At 44.8% G+C, this 16,439-nt stretch overlaps 1 protein-coding gene across 4 annotated transcripts in view; it reads right to left on the bottom strand.

Annotated features, from left to right (window-relative positions):
• Positions 1 to 16,439, bottom strand: part of wrn (WRN RecQ like helicase) — a 146,088-nt gene that overhangs the window by 26,800 nt on the left and 102,849 nt on the right. For all 4 annotated transcript variants that reach the window (XM_072495402.1, XM_072495404.1, XM_072495401.1 and 1 more), the window contains 4 exons: positions 14,270 to 14,382; positions 9,065 to 9,179; positions 6,307 to 6,405; positions 1,193 to 1,361 (listed from right to left, as the gene is read on the bottom strand). In XM_072495402.1, the coding sequence (XP_072351503.1) occupies positions 1,193 to 1,361; positions 6,307 to 6,405; positions 9,065 to 9,179; positions 14,270 to 14,382 (496 nt within the window). The remainder of the gene's footprint in view (positions 1 to 1,192; positions 1,362 to 6,306; positions 6,406 to 9,064; positions 9,180 to 14,269; positions 14,383 to 16,439) is intronic.

The raw sequence follows: 16,439 nt of genomic DNA, 5'->3' as shown, positions 1-16,439 counted from the left end.
CACAAGAGGTAAATACAGAGAATGTGAAGAAAAGGCCTGCCAGAATTACCCAAAAGCAATCTGAGAAGATATCTCTAGCAGAAAGGGAGAGGGGGAAACAACAAACGATTCCTGCAGAGCATATTTTTAAGTTATAATTTTCATGCCTGTACTGACTGTAGCCTTGTTATGCTCCATCGTGCTTTATGGACATGCACTGGTTCAGAAAGAACATTTGTTTTTGTTGAAGACATTTACTCGCTTCAATGGTGTATGTGCATATTGTAAATTTGCATTCTGCCTGGCCCCTCACTTCTGGTTCTGAGATGACAGACGGGGAATTTATTTCTAGACATTTGTCAACTGCTCAGCAGCTGGTCTTTCGGTGGTAATGCCTCGTGACCCATCAACCCCAATCCCATCCAAATCTGCTGGTCACTGCAGGGAGGCATCATGGGCAATAAAGAGAACATTGCTGTTTACCCCAACATTTTATTCCCTTAATTTTGGGTCTCCTATTACAGAGCACAATTCTCCAACCTTCACTAATGCAAATTCTAAAGTAAGTGTGTAAGAGCAACTCGATGTGATTTGTCATATTTGCTCTTTCTCCCCGCTACTGTCCCTTCCATCCCGTCTTACAGCAGCTTGGCTGAGATCGCGAGCGCACAGGTGGAAATCTGTCATTTACAATCTGTGACATCGTTTGGATATTTTTTCTTTCTATTTTGTACCCGCACTGTTCATTTCTTTATCCTATATGTGGCAGTTATTCTCCAGTAACTTACACAAATGACTTTCCTTCACATGTGTACATGGACAATATGCATGTGGACAAATTGACATATTATATACGCACCTGCTCCAGACATGACTGGACAGTGATGGGAACTTGGAAGTGGCAAATAATTTCCCTTCCCTCGCCTATGGGCTCAACTCCAACTGCAGTGTCTCCAATTCCACACCAGATGAGATAAGCTGCCTTGGCAAGGACTAAGAATTGAAGCTGGACCTTCTCTCTGGCCCCAATGTCCAAACCACACAATGCATTCATCAACTGAAGAATACTTTCAATTACTAAGGTCTGTATGGTTCTATCCTAAATTTTAAGCAGCATCTATCTATTTATTTAACTGATTTTGTAGATTGAGTAAAGAAATAAAACATTTCTGAGAAAAGTTTGAATCATTGAACAAGACTAAATTATTTTCACCTGAGGTAACTGGAGGATTCGGGGTAGTGTTGATGTTCGGTTCCTGAGCTGAATGACTAGGTCCAGCTTGATTAACATCCATAGAGTGACTAGATTTTGGTGTACAGGCCAAATGATGACCAACTACAGGAACAGCAGTGTTGCTTGAATCTCCAATTCTTGTGTGAAACTAGGAGGAGGGAATAGAAAATCACCCGATTATAGCCTACAAAAATCACCACAATCATTTGCAGAATTAAATCCATGGTATAGTATCAGTGATATCGCAATAACAACTTACACGTTAATATGTACACATATACACACAAAACTGATCATAAATACACATTTTATATCTTGTGTATTGGCATATATGACAAAATAATCTGATTGTTTGAAATGATTTATCCAGTTAATAATACAAATGGTGCTCCTAAAAGGTTTTGTTATTGAAACATTTCTAAGTAGATCTTTCATCTCAAGTAAATAGTTGCCATTTCACTACCAATATTAATATAGCATTTAGACGTTAGCCAACTTTTAAATATACTCAGTTTTTTGCGACATGGTAGAGGCCCAACATGTGGATCCATATAGAGGCTCAGAAACAGCAGAGGAGGCGGCCATTTGACCAATCATGTCTGTTTTGACCGCCAAAGAGTTCCCCAACTTTCCAGCTCCTAGTCCATAGTCTTTGAAATTATGGTGCTTCAAGTGTGCATCCAAGTATTTTTTTTTTAAACCACCCTTCCAGGCAATGAGTTCCAGAGCCCCACCATCCTCTGGATGAAAAGTACATTCTCAACTGTCCTTTAATTCTCTGCAAACTGTTTTAAACCTATAAGAACATAAAAGCCAGGGGCAGGATTAGGCAATTAAGCCCCTCGAGCCCGCTCCGCCATCCAATGCGATCATGGTTCATCTCCTCTCGGCCTCAAATCCACTCTCCTGCCCGTTCTCCATACCCTTCAAACCCATTACTAATTAAAAATTTGTCTATCTCCTCCCTTACTCAATGTCCAGCATCCACCACACTCGGGGCTAGTGATTTCCACAGATTCACGACTTTTTGAGAGAAGTAATTTCTTCTCATCTCTATTTTAAATCGGCTATCCCTTATCCTAAATCTATGACCTCTCGTTTCAGACTGCCCCACAAGAGGAAGCACGTCTACGTCTACTTTGTCAATACCTTTTGCCATCTTTTATGCCTCAATTATATCTCCTCTCATTCTTCAAAACTCAAGAGAGTATAGGCCTGAACTACTCAATCTCTCCTCACGTGACAAACCCCTCATCTCTGGTATCAAACTAGTGAACCTCCTTTGAACTGCCTCTAATGTAACTACATCCCTCCTCAAATAAGGGGACCAAAACGGTCCACAATACTCTCAACAAATGCCTTGTACAATTGTCTCCCATCATTAACCTCTCTGCCAAGGGAAACAGGTGTTTCTGTCTACATCTGCTTGGGCTCCTCATCATTTTCTACACCTTTGAGGTCCTGGGGCGGTTTGGCTTCGGGCCAAAATTTATTTCATGGATTGGGCTTTTGTACAGGGCCCCCACCACAAGTGTATGTACTAATGCCCTGAGCTAGGGTTATTTTCAACTGAACAGGGGTGTCCATTGTCTCTGCTTTCGTTTGCCTTAGCAATCGAGCCGTTAGCCATTGCGTTGAAATGAAATGAAAATCGCTTATTGTCACAAGTAGGCTTCAATGGAGTTACTGTGAAAAGCCCCTAGTCGCCACATTCCGGCGCCTGTTCGGGGAGGCTGGTACGGGAATTGAACCATGCTGCTGGCCTGCCTTGGTCTGCTTTCAAAGCCAGCGATTTAGTCCAGTGAGCTAAACCAGCCCCTAGGGTCGAAGGGGATAGAGCGTGGGGGGAGGGAGCATAGAATGTCCTTATACATGGACAATTTGTTACTGTATATCACATACCCTCTCTCAAATGTGGGGGGAGATAATGCAGCTGCTCAGGAGATTTGCTTCTTTTTCAGGGTACAAGCTAAATCTGGGCAAGAGTGGATTTTTTAAGGGACCTGATCTAGGGAAGCTGCCATTTCGTCCGGTCAAGACTAGCTTCCGGTATCTAGGTGTCCGGATGGCCCATGACTGGATCATGCTCCATAAACTTAACTTTTCTAGTCTGGTGGATGGGGTAAAGGTCTATTTGTAAAGATAGGATGCCCCCCCCCCCCCTCCCTCTGACCTTAGCAAGAAGGATCTCAGAGTCTTTCTTCTCGTGGCTTTTATTTGAGGGTTAATAAATTGATATCTACTTTTGTTGGGCTGGTAAGACTCCTTGAGTTCGTAGGACATTTTTCAAAGGGATAAACAGTCGGGGGGTGGCAATACCTAATCTGTTCTGTTACTACTGGGCGGAAAATATTGCCAAAGGGTGGGAGTGGTTCAAGGATCTGGACTCTATATGGGAGCAGATGGAGGTTTCCTGGTTACTGCTCCACTCCCACTTTCCGCTGCTAGATTCTCTTCTAGCCCAATGGTGATAGCCATTTATTGAGAATTTGGAATCAGTTTAGGCAGCATTTTAAACTGGGTTCCATGAAATGAAATTAAAATGAAATGAAAATCGCTTATTGTCACAAGTAGGCTTCAAATGAAGTTACTGCAAAAAGCCCCTAGTCTCCACATTCCGGCGCCTGTTCGGGGAGGTTGGTACGGGAATTGAACCGTGCTGCTGGCCTGCCTTGCTCTGCTTTAAAAGCCAGCTCTTTAGCCCTATGTTAAACCAGCCCCGAATCACTGCTGGGTCCAATTTGCAGGAACCATAGGTTTGTGTAGTCTGGCTTAGATTCATCGTTCAGGGCATGGGAGCGGTTGAGGAACATGGGGCGAAATTCTCCCCCAACGGCGCGATGTCCGCCGACTGGCGCCAAAAACGGCGCCAATCAGACGAGCATCGTGCCGGCCCAAAGGTGCGGAATGCTCCGCATCTTTGGGGGCCGAGCCCCAACATTGAGGGGCTAGGCCGGCGCCAGAGGGATTTCCGCCCCGCCAGCTGGCGGAAATGGCATTTGTTGCCCCGCCAGCTGGCGGAAATGGCGTTTGGTGCCCCGCCAGCTGGCCCAGAAATGCGGCCCATGCGCGGGAGCGTCAGCGGCCGCCGACAGTTTCCCGCGCATGCGCAGTGGGGAGAGTCTCTTCCGCCTCCGCCATGGTGGAGGCCGTGGCGGAGGCGGAAGGGAAAGAGTGCCCCCACGGCACAGGCCCGCCCGTGGATCGGTGGGCCCCGATCGCGGGCCAGGCCACCGTGGGGGCACCCCTCAGGGTCAGATCGCTCCGCGCGCCCCCCAGGACCCCGGAGCCCGCCCACGCCGCCTGGTCCCGCCGGTAAATACCAGCTTTGATTTACGCCGGCAGGACAGGCAATTTATGGGCGGGACTTCGGCCCATCCGGGCCGGAGAATTGAGCGGGGGGTCCCGCCAACCGGCGCGGCCCGATTCCCGCCCAATCTCCGGTACCGGAGACTTCGGCGGGGGCGGGATTCACGGCGGCCAACGGCCATTCTCCGACCCGGCGGGGGGTCGGAGAATGACGCCCCTGCTTCTGGAAGATAGGCTCACTGGCTAGATGGGTTGTTAGAGAAGTTTCAGGTACGTGATTTTTTTTTACGCAAGGATTGCGGTACCATCACCCTCGCTTATGGACAGGGTCCTGTCCTTGGTCGGGGTAGGGATGGGTAAGGGTTCGGAAGTCTATGGGTAGATGTTGGCAATGAAGCAGGCGTCATTGGAGGAAGTAAAGAGGGACTTTGAGGGTGAGCTGGGTTTGGTCTTTGAGGGTAGGAGTGTGCAGTCAGGCTCTTCACTGGGTCAACTTCACATCCTCATATGCGAGGTTAAGCCTGACCCAGTTCAAGGTGGTGCATAAGAGAACCTGACTAGGGCGCGAATGAATGGGTTCTTCTTGGGGGTGGAGGATAGATGTGAGCGGTGCTCTAGGGGGCCGGCAATTCACACACACATGTTTTGGTCTTACCCCAAGCTCGTTAGTTTCTGGGTCTCCGCTTTTTGATACAATGTCGGGGATTTTGGGTGTTCAGCTGGAGCCGTGCCCATTGCTGGCTATTTTTGGATTATCAGACTCACTGGTGCTGCAGACTGGGACAAGGGCAGATGACCTAGCCTTCGTCTCACTAACAGCACGGAGGCGAGTTCTGCTTAGGTGGAGGTCCCCGGTGTCGCCTAAGGCCCCGGCACGGTTGGGGAACCTGATAGAATCTTTGCTCCTTGAGAAGATCAAATAACCAAGAAGAGGTCGGTGGAAGGGATCTACTCGAGGTGGTAGCCTTTCACATCCTTTTCCAGGGAATAGATTACTGGTAGCTATTGGTGGGGGTGGGGTGGGTTGTCTTTTTATTTTGATTAACGTTTTGTTTTCTTTCTGCGGCGGTGAGGGAGGGGAGAGGGGGATTTGGGGGTTGGGTGGGTGCACTTCTGGAATAATAGTGTTGGGATTTGCAGTACTGTTGCTGTTTTTGTGATAATGAAAGTCTTGCTTGAATAACGAATAATTAAAAAATAATAATTTTATACAACTCAATTAAATCCACCAGTTTCCTGGGCTCAAAGAAAACAGTTCCAACTTACCAAATCTTTCCTCACAGCTAAAGTTTTTCCATCCCAATGCTCCAGCTGTGGGCTTAACAAGTGTTTTATCCAGTCCTAGCTCAACTTCCTTGCTATGTCTCAGCTCATAAAGGAAAGTAATTAATTTGGCTTTTTAACCTGTCCTGCTATTTTCAGGGATCTGTAGACATGCACTCCAAGGTCCCACTGCTCCTCTGCACTTCTCAATATACCATCTTTTCTTGTATATTTCTTTGCCTTGTTTTCACTCCCAAACATATTGCTTCTCAGGATTTAATTATTTGTGTCACTGTACCACCCACCTGGCCAGTCCACCGATACCTTGTCGCTGTTAATAGTTTTTCTCCTCACTATCAACCACAATTTTTATATCATCTGCAAACTTCTTACTCAAGCTCACACTGTTAAGATCCTGATGTAAGGTGTGCCACTAATGGGGGAATAATAATTGGAAGCCAAGCAGTTTCTACGAGGGAGCCAAGGATAAAACGAGTGATATTTTAAGACTATCTTCTTACCAATGTTGAATGTGCGACACCCGACACGGGGTCAAAAGCCGAGCTCAGTTGGACTGTAGGTTGTTGTACACCGCGACTCAAAACAGAAAACTTGTCCATCTGGTGAAAAGTATAGATTAGCAATGAATTTGGCATAAACGTGCTTTAAGTGAATTCAGCAAATGTAATTTTCTTTTCTTTTTTTAAAATATTTTTATTTTCCTCCTTTTTCACATTTTCTCCCAAATTTACACCCAACAATAATCAGTAACGAATGCAATGTCAATCCCCATATCAATAACAATCCCAACCTCCCACCAAACCCCCAAACATTAGCCTGCATGTTAACATAAACAAATGACAAAAACAAATCAGGAATCACCCATAGTCACCATTAACACATACAGTCCCCCTCCCCCCAACCCTCCCAGCCTCTCCAATATTCAATATAATCTAATTCTCGAAAGTGCAGAACGAATAACGCCTAAGTGCAGAATGAATTGTAGAACCCCTCCATCCTGCCTCTCAGTTAAAATTTGACCTTCTCAAGCATCAAGAATTCCAGCAGGTCCCCCCGCCATGCCAGGGCACAGGGTGGAGAGGTTGATCTCCACCTTTACAGGATCCGACTTCGGGCGATCAATGAGGAGAAGGCTAAAACATCTGCCTCCGCACCCGTTTCCAACCCCGGCTGGTCTGACACCCTTCTACTCCCTCAAAGAATCGGCTCATCCTCGCCCTTGTAAGGTACGCTCTATACATTACCTTAAGCTGTATCAGTCCCAACCTCGCACACGAGGTGCAGATGTTCACCCTCCGGAGCACTTCACACCAGAACCCCTCCTCCATACCCTCTCCCAACTCTTCCTCCCACTTTGCCTTGATCCCTTCCAGCGGCACCTTCTCACCTTCAAAATAGCCCCGTAAACTGCCAATACTACTCCCTTCTCCAGTCCCACTGTCGTCAGCACCTCCTCCAGCAATGTGGAAGCCGGCTCTACTGGGAAGCTCTGTATCTCCTTTCTGGCAAAGTCTCAAACCTGCATGTATCTAAATATTTCTCCCTGCTCCAGTCCATACTTCGCTCCCAGCTCCTTCAATCCTGCAAAACGACCCCCAGGAAACAAATCTTTTAGTGTCCTAATTCCTTTCTCCTCCCATCTCTGAAAATTTCCATCCCACTTCTCTGGCTCAAATCTATGGTTCCCCCGAATCGGCATTTCCCTTCACCCTGCCCCCAACCTGAAGTGCTGGCTCCAAATTCTCAACGAAGCTATTACTACCGGACTCCCTGAGTATCTCCCCAGGGCCGTCGGGAGCGACGCTGTTGCTAGAGCCTTCAATCCCGACCCCCTACACAAACTCTCCTCCATTCTGACCCATTGGGAGTCAACCCCTTTGACCCAGCTCCGTACCTTCTCCACATTTGCCGCCCAGTAATAATACATCAGGTTCGGAAGACCCAAACCCCGTCTGCCTTCCCCCCTGTAGCAGCACCTTTCTAATTCTGGCCACCTTCCCTCCCCATATGAACGAGGTAATCATTCCCTTTAACTCTCTAAAAAATGCCTTTGACAGGAAAATCGGCAGGCATTGGAAAATAAACAAATCGCGGCAACACCTTAATTTTAACCACCTGTACCCGACCCGCCAGGGATAGAGGGAGACAATCCCACCTTGCCAGATCAGCTTTCACCCTCCCCACCAAACTGGAAATGTTGTACCTACGGAGCACCGCCCCCCCCCCCCCCCCCCCCCCGCCCCAATCTCGAGCAACCTGCACCCCCAGGTATCTAAAGTGAGCCTCTGCACTATGGAATGGCAGCACCGGCACCCCCTTCCCCCCCCCCCCCCTCCCTGGCCGAGACACCACAAAATACTCTCTCTTGTCTAGATTTACCTTGTACCCCGAGAAAGACACAAACACCCAAAGCAGCTCCAGTGTCCCCCCATTGACACACTCGGTTCCGACACGTATAATAACAAGTCATCGGCATACAAGGACACCCTATGCGCTATTTCCCCCCCCCCTCCGCCCCCGCATTATCCCGTTCCATACCCCCGAACTTCTTAACGCGAAGGCCAATGGCTCAATCGCGAGTGCAAACAGCAGGGGGGACATAGGACATCCCTGCCTAGTCCCACGGTGGAAAGGAAAGTATTCCGAGCTGATATTATTTGTGCGGATACTCGCCTTCGGCTCCTTTTATAATAGCTTTACCCAGTCCACAAATCTGGGTCCAATTCCAAACCGCTCCAGAACTGCCTCAAGTACCCCCATTCTACCCGGTCAAACGCTTTCTCGGTGTCCAATGCCACAATCACCTCTGTTTCCTTTCCCTCCGGCGGTGACATAACCACGTTCAATACCCTCCTAATGTTCCAGCAAATTTAATTTTCCAAAATTTGTTCATAAACAAATTCTCAAATAAGTCTGATGACATTAAATCTGATACGGAGAACTTATTTATGGCTAATTAGCAATGTTAGATGACGATGTTTTAGTTAATTAAATAGTTTTTACTACCTCAGCCTGGCAAGTATTAACTTCTCAATCATAATGCAAAGACCAAACAGCTACTTTATAGTGAAACGGGTGGAGTATTTAATAAGAAAACCTGAAGAGGCAGCTTAAAATAGCCACCAGTCGATGGTGGTCTATCTACCTAACCATGATATTAACTGTGATTAGCTGATCTCTACAAGACGCTGAAGTACTGTAATAAAACCTGAAAGTAATGACGGATCAAAAAAATAGATATGCCTTTTTGAAGCATACCTCCAATTCATTAGCTTGACAAAACTCCTTGATCATACTCAGGAGGGGAGCCAACACAGCAGACTTAGCTTCAGATACACCATCAATTATTTTCATATTGTCAGAAGTAGTTGGCCTGTGGGTAGAAGAAGATAAAATAATCCATATAGATATTTGTATTTTAACATGCAACTTATGTGAACTCTCAAGGTGCATATGGTAACAACAGTTCCAAGACATCCAGGCACAAGGTAATGCGATAAGTCTCATGCAGCATTCCAACATTTTTGACCACTTAATTCCTTTAGATCCTTTAAATTGCTTGTACATAAGCCACAAGGCCAGTATCAGACATGGTGTTAATTACATTAAAACTTGACAGCTGGGACAGGACAGGACAGTAGCACATCGACCCACCTTTCTAACTTGGCGGTAAAATAAATTGACATGTAAAATAAATTGACATTCAAAATGAAAAGGTTAAAACTTACACAATTCAAGAAACTAAAATGCCAGATAACATCCTAACACTGGTAAAGTACACCTCATGTATTTGGTACAAGATTCTATGCTTTAGCACTATTCGTTGTAGATTAGATCCTGGCTCCCCATCTCTTGCTATTTCACCTTTACGATTGTCGATACCTTGTACATGCAAAGTCATGCAAAGTGACTGGTTCCCAAATGCAATATATTTGCGCTATTAACAAATGGGATGAGAAGCTGATGGTTTGAATACTGCATGAAATTTGCAACAATGGGCCTGAGCTGGTACTTGGCACAGGTCCATCTGGGAGAGGGGAACATGTCTAAGAATTTTGCAAGAGGAACTCCTTCCCACCCTATTTGGGGAGGCTATTGCCACTTGAAAAACCTGCCCAGAGAGCTTTGCCCAAAGTTCCTTCAGCTGGGGAGTGCAAAATCCAGTTAGGCAGCAGTTGATAAAGGATGTGGCTTGCCGTTAGGGCACAAGTCCTATTGCTGGCAGGAAAGTGGAATCAATTGTCCATAATAACTCTGTGGATGCAAAGCACACTGCTCTCTTTGATGAAGAATTGTTGTGCCTGCCAGATGAGTCAATGCAGCCACCCAAATCCCTTGTGACTGATTGGCATCAAAAACAAGGTTAAAATAAAAAGCATGCTCTTCAACCTTGGTCCCTTAATTTGTAAGTTCCATCAGCGATGGCACTGCAAAAGCTATGGTGTTATCCCCTGTAAGCTGTGCAGCGGTCACTTCATTTGAGAGAACTGTGGACAGTGGTTTGAAGCATGCCAGTAGCATGAAAGCTTAATGCCGGGAACCCTTTGTTGCCCTTGACGATGTAGCAGACAGCACAACTGTGTGAAAAAGAGATAATGACAGTGCCCCTCCAACAGGGATCTGTAAACACAAGGGCTGCAGTACTAATGGGTGTGTTCAGAAAACATATTATCACGGATGCTGTTGGTCTCACACAATCTCCCGCATCTCATCTCAATTATGCAGTCCATTCATGATCCTCAAGGGAATATTCATCCTCATCTCTGTGGTGCAATTTAAATAATGGTAGCAATTAAAGTAAAGTATTGAGAAAAATAAATAAAATTACAGATACAAAGGGCAAATGGAAAACTACCCAGCAAAATTAGCCAACACATGAAATAAAATGCAAGAAAGTGTAGATGAAAATCAGCCTACTTGAAGCCCAGGAAACACCATGCGGTCATTTTTCTTTCAAGGACACAGGCCACAGGCCTGGGATTCAGTGATCAGACTCACATTTTAATGATGCTTGTGCCTGTCAGCATTCCAGAGTCTTCCCAGCCCTGAAAAACTGAGCACTGCAAGATGAGGCATGAACTGCATCGGACACAAAGTGCTGCCATCCCGATTTTCTCATCCCACATGCTGCCAGCATCACCAGCAAAATCAGTCAGCTTAACTCCGCAATTCGGAGTTCTAAAATAAAGTCAGGCCATGCTTCATGAGTGTAATTGATTTTTGGGGGGAGAAAATTAGTGCTTAGATGCAGATCTATGTTCTATTTATTTCTGTTGAGAAAACAATAAATAAAGGATGCTTAAAAGAAAATGTTTGGCCCCCAGGGTTAATTCTAGTTTGATCTTTCTTGGGAGATTTCATTGCCTGACACTGTGCTTTCAACTACCACACGGTGAAAAAGCCTTTTTTTCTCCTTATCCTTAACTAGTTCTATAACTAATAACCAAAGAGCTCAAAACAAAAATTAAATACACTATTATTTTGTTTTTTTAAATAGTTAAGAGCTCATTTTAACCGGAGGCCATAGAGAAAGGTTAGCAAAACGAATGTTGCTTTATGAATGATGGAAGCACTTGTGCCCAGATTGTGCAAGAAAAAGGGAGGGCTGATGTACAGTTATTTTAATTTTGGCTACCCTGCTATGGATGTGAAACATTTTGCAACAACTGTTCTGCACTTCTCGGGTCGGAGATTTGACAGAATCAGTGCCACTTTCCTCCAAGAGGCATGGCTGATGTCACTTAATGGCAGCCACACAAAGAGGTCTGTTCGTCTTGGCTCCATTGCTCAACTGGAAAATCTTGGCAAAGTGTGTGAGTGGAGTTGTGCATTTCTCTCTGGCTTGGTTACATTGTTCTGTGCAAATTCAACAGAAATGTCCCTATGTTTTGGAGGAAATTAAGAGTGGGAAGTGAAAGAGCTCTCTTACCAGTCTGTCCCAAGTTTGCAAAGTGGATGCAAAAATGTACATAGTATAGTTTCACTAGAATACCAAGACGGATGAGATGTTGTTGTTCTGAAAGAGTTTTGATATTCTGTTTCCTCTTCCCCCCCGCCAAAGAACAAATTAAGAAGTCTTACAACAGCAGGTTAAAGTCCAACAGGTTTATTTGGAATCACTAGCTTTTGGAGCCCAACTCCTTCATCAGGTTAGTGAATAGGTAGGTTACACAAACACAGCATATGCAAGATGATACTTTGACTCAAAGCTAGTGATTCCAAATAAACCTGTTGGGCTTTAACCTGGTGTTGTAAGACTTCTTACTGTGCCCACCCCAGTCCAACACCGGCATCTCCGGCCATAGAACAAAGACGGTTATTGGAATTTTATTTTTTTAATTTAGGAGTACACAATTCATTTTTTTTTCCAATTAAGGGGCAATTTAGCGTGGCCAATCCACCTAACCTGCAAATCTTTTTATTTGAGAGTTTGAGAGTGTAAATAGTGAACAGCCTTTTTCACTGATTCGCAAATTGCTAACAAGGGGTATATTCGCTCAGAACTATTGCTGGCGAAACAACAAAGGAAATTAGGGTTTTTTTAAGTCACAAAAGGAGCTTTTAGAACAAGAAAATGCCTAAACACAAAGGGATACTGAGGTAGGGATAAAGGTATATTTAAACGGTAAAGGCAAATAGGATTAGAATAGATAGCCTCACTTGAGCGGTAAGCACTGCTACAAGAATAGTGTTCTAAGTGACCTCTTTCTGTGCTGTAATTTCCTTGATTCTCTCATACAAATAGTTTCCTTAATTGCAGACTTCATCTGAGGCATTTTTTGCCAATGGCTACCGATCTCCAGCTGCACCAATAAATTTGATGTTAAGGAAACTCTGCATCAATTTAGAAGTACCCATATCCCTAACAGAGCTCCAATTTATCCAGGTAGAGTCCAACTCAGTACCCCAGCAATTTGCATCACACTTTAAAAAGTTTAAGGTTTTTGGAAACAGAAAGGAGTAGTTGCTGTAGAAGTTGGGAGATGGGATTTAATTTGGGTAAATGTCTACACATCAAAGATCTACTCCCGTTTCAGACAAACTTCCAATCTCGCAGTAAAGAAAAACAGAAAATTGCAAAAGCTCAGCAGGTTTGGCAGCTACTGTGGAGAAAGAAACAGAGTTAACGTTTCGAGTCCGTATGACTCTTCCTCAGAACTTTTATCTTATTTTATTCTAATCTATCATATTAGAAACAGCGAGTGGGGCTCAAGGCGTTCATGGCTTTGAACCTGGAGGTGGCACTGTAACACGTTATGTGACAGACACCAAACAAATGGAGAGGAATTGCAAGCAGCAGCCTACAATTTGAAATTGCAGCCCCTTAGGGAAGCTTTTGAAATTATGCTCCTTTCGCCTGGCCTCCATTTCCCAGCCATAGGAGCCCTGCTCCAACAAGCTCTATTTCTCCTCTCCAACCAGAGAAGTCATAGAATCTCTGCAGAGGGAGGCCATTCAGCCCATCTAGTCTGCGTCCATCTTTTGAAAGAGCACTCGATCCCATCCACACCACCCTGTCCCTGGAACCCCATAACCTAACCTGCACATCCCTGGACACTAAGGAGCAATTTAGTATGGTCAATCTACCTAACCTGCACATCCCCAGACACTAAGGTGCAATTTAGCATGGCCAATCTACCTAACATGCACATCTTTGGACCTTGGGAGGAAACCGGAGCACCTGGAGGAAACCCACGCAGACACGGGGAGAATGTACAAACTCCAAGACACGGGAAGAATGTACAAACTCCACACAGACAGCCGAGGCCGGAATTAAACCCGGGTCCCTGGTGCTGAAACAGCATTGTGCCGCCCCATGGTGGGGCATTCCATACCTCGATCCCCATGATGTAGGTTTCCTTTCCACAGAACTCTTTCTTCTCCACCTTCCCTCATGCTTCTCCATTCCATGTTCCTCCATTCCATGTTCCTTTCTATCCTGCTGTCTTTCCCCTCCACTCCAATGTTCTTCTCCCCCCCCCCCCCCCCCCCCCCCCCCCCGCTATTTCTCCTCTATCCACTCTCCCTCACATTACTCTACACATGCTACGCATAGTTTGACCTGAAAGGTTCAAAGTGGTTTTCACCACCCACATGCGAGAAATAGATTGCCTGGTTGAATTATTCAATTGCATAGATCCACAGAGCTGTTCTAATCCTGTGACACTGTTTTACATGGTACCAGAATTTTTAATGTGTTGTCACAGGTTTTCTTTCTTTTCATTTGGCAACCCCATAATGCTGTGATTAAGCTCTCAAATCCGACAGATCCCAAGACACCTTAACAGGTGATTTTAAATGGCACTACAATTATAAATTATCAACTAAAAAAAACAACAGACCTCTCAGCAGCTATCCCATTTTAGTGGACTAAAAAAGAAAAGTATAATTAGCTGATTGATCAGCTGTACTAGGTGAGTTGCACTCAGTTCTCCAGGCTTGATTCAATTACATTTTATTTACCTTATCTTGGCCAACTCTAATAGAATCTTATTTGTAGCCAAAATAGCTGGTGGAACATCCTTCTCAATGGCAATTTTCTGCCTTGCTGCCAATAATTTGCTATACAACTTCCCCTGTTGGCAAAACAACACAAATGTAGTAACATAGCATAACACAAAGCACATATTATAATCTGAATATTTAATATATTTTCTAAAATTCTTCATAAAAAAGATAATATTTCATTTACATAGGATTTATGAAAAGCAAGACAAATTATAATGAAAATCCTGAATAAAAAGGTCGGGGACAGGCATTGGGATTAACAGCCAATTTGCAGAGGCACAAGGAATAGAAGAATGAACAAAAATGATGGACAAAAAAAACCATCAGGATGGGTGCCCAAAACATTAATCAAGTAGTAATTCATAAAGAGGCTGTCAGAGAAGGTGGAGACATAGAAGATTTAAGGGGGGGCTGCAGGCAACCAAAGACATCATTACGAATAATGGACTGGAGGAGAGGAGAGGCAGAGGAATGTAGAGTTCGGGGAGAAAAAAGGTTATAGAGAGAAGAAGTCAGGCAGCAGTGGGATTAAACACAAAGATAGAAATGTTACATGTGAAGCAGTAGGAAACCAGGAAACAGTGTCAGTCAGTCTGAGGATGGGATGCTGTGCAAGGAGGACTTGATGCAGGAAAGGGTCAAGGCAGCAATGTTTTGGATGAGCTTACAGTGGATGATGGATGAGAGCATTAGTGCAATTGAGAGTAAAACATATAACAGGTACTACTAGTGTAAGGTCAAATAAGCTACACTGCCCAACATGAAAATGTATTTCTGCCACAATACCTTATTTCTACACCTGTCATATTAAACATTAACGAAGTATGCATAGTTGGGCTATTTTTAAACAAATTTGTTTGCACTATGATCTCATGACACTGCTGAGAAGAGGGGAAAGTCCCGACAAACAAACAAAGTATTTTGCACAAATTCTTACCACTTTGTCTAAAAAACAAATTGGCACTTCATTTGCTGAATTGATGCTGTGGTCATAAGCTATTGTTGCAGGCCCATCATGTCAACTTTCACAAACTAAAATGATATGAGACAAAGTGCTCCAGCACAGCTTCACACCATATTATCCACAAGAATCTCAGACACTGGTCGTCTCTTTTGTCAAAAATGCAGTGATTCCAAAATATTAACTTTGTGAATATCCACAGAATATCATATATAAATGGTACATCACATATATGTCCAAGAGCGTGGAATTCACTTCAGCCTGATCAGTTCATTTCTGACAGTTTTCTTGAATGTAAAATCATTAACTGTGTACTAGTGATTTTCTTTGCTGATTACAAAATTGGTTTATGCTCCAAATCAACATGACAGCTGTACACCTAGAAAACACATGTCTACAGATGTTTTGGTGATATTACAGGTGTTCTCTCTGGTGATGCGCGAAGAATACCATGCTAAGCAGGAAATATGGGGTTTTTTTGCAGCGATTTTAAGACCTATCCCACAAATCTGAAAGTTCATATTCCTAAATTATGAAATGGAAATATTTGTTGCACGCTCATGAATGAAAATCTGATTGCCTAACTTGCTACAATAGCTGGAAGAAGTATAAAGGGTTAAGTGTATAAAATTATTTGACAAAATCATTATTAATTTAACAGTTTTTCACTATACTGGCTAGGCAGTAATTATTAGGAAGGTAATTGGGAAAGCTCCTTTTGACACACATCATTGTATCTTTTATGTCCACCTCCAAGCAAACAAGCAGACGGAGCCGCAGATTAACAGCTTACAAAAAGGAGGCACATTCTGCACTATAGCACTCCTGGGCGAGATTCTCCGACCCCCGCAGGGTCGGAGAATCGCCGGGAGCTGGCATGAATCCCGCCCCCGCCGGTTGCCGAATTCTCCGGCACCGGATATTCGGCGGGGGCGGGAATCGCGCCGCGCCGGTTGGCGGGCCCCACCCCCGCAATTCTCCGGCCCGGATGGGCCGAAGTCCCGCCACTAAAATGCCTGTCCCGCCGGCGTAGATTAAACCACCTACCTTACCGGCGGGACAAGGTGCCGCGGGCGGGCTCCGGGGTCCTGGGGGGGGGGGGGGCGATCTGGCCCCAGGGGGGTGCCCCCACGGTGGCCTGGCCCGTGATCGGGGCCCACCGAT

Source organism: Scyliorhinus torazame, chromosome 3 (assembly GCF_047496885.1).
Source record: "Scyliorhinus torazame isolate Kashiwa2021f chromosome 3, sScyTor2.1, whole genome shotgun sequence".
NCBI lineage: Eukaryota > Metazoa > Chordata > Chondrichthyes > Carcharhiniformes > Scyliorhinidae > Scyliorhinus > Scyliorhinus torazame.
Note: the sequence above shows the minus strand (reverse complement) of the source record. Positions and strands in the feature narration are given on the sequence as shown.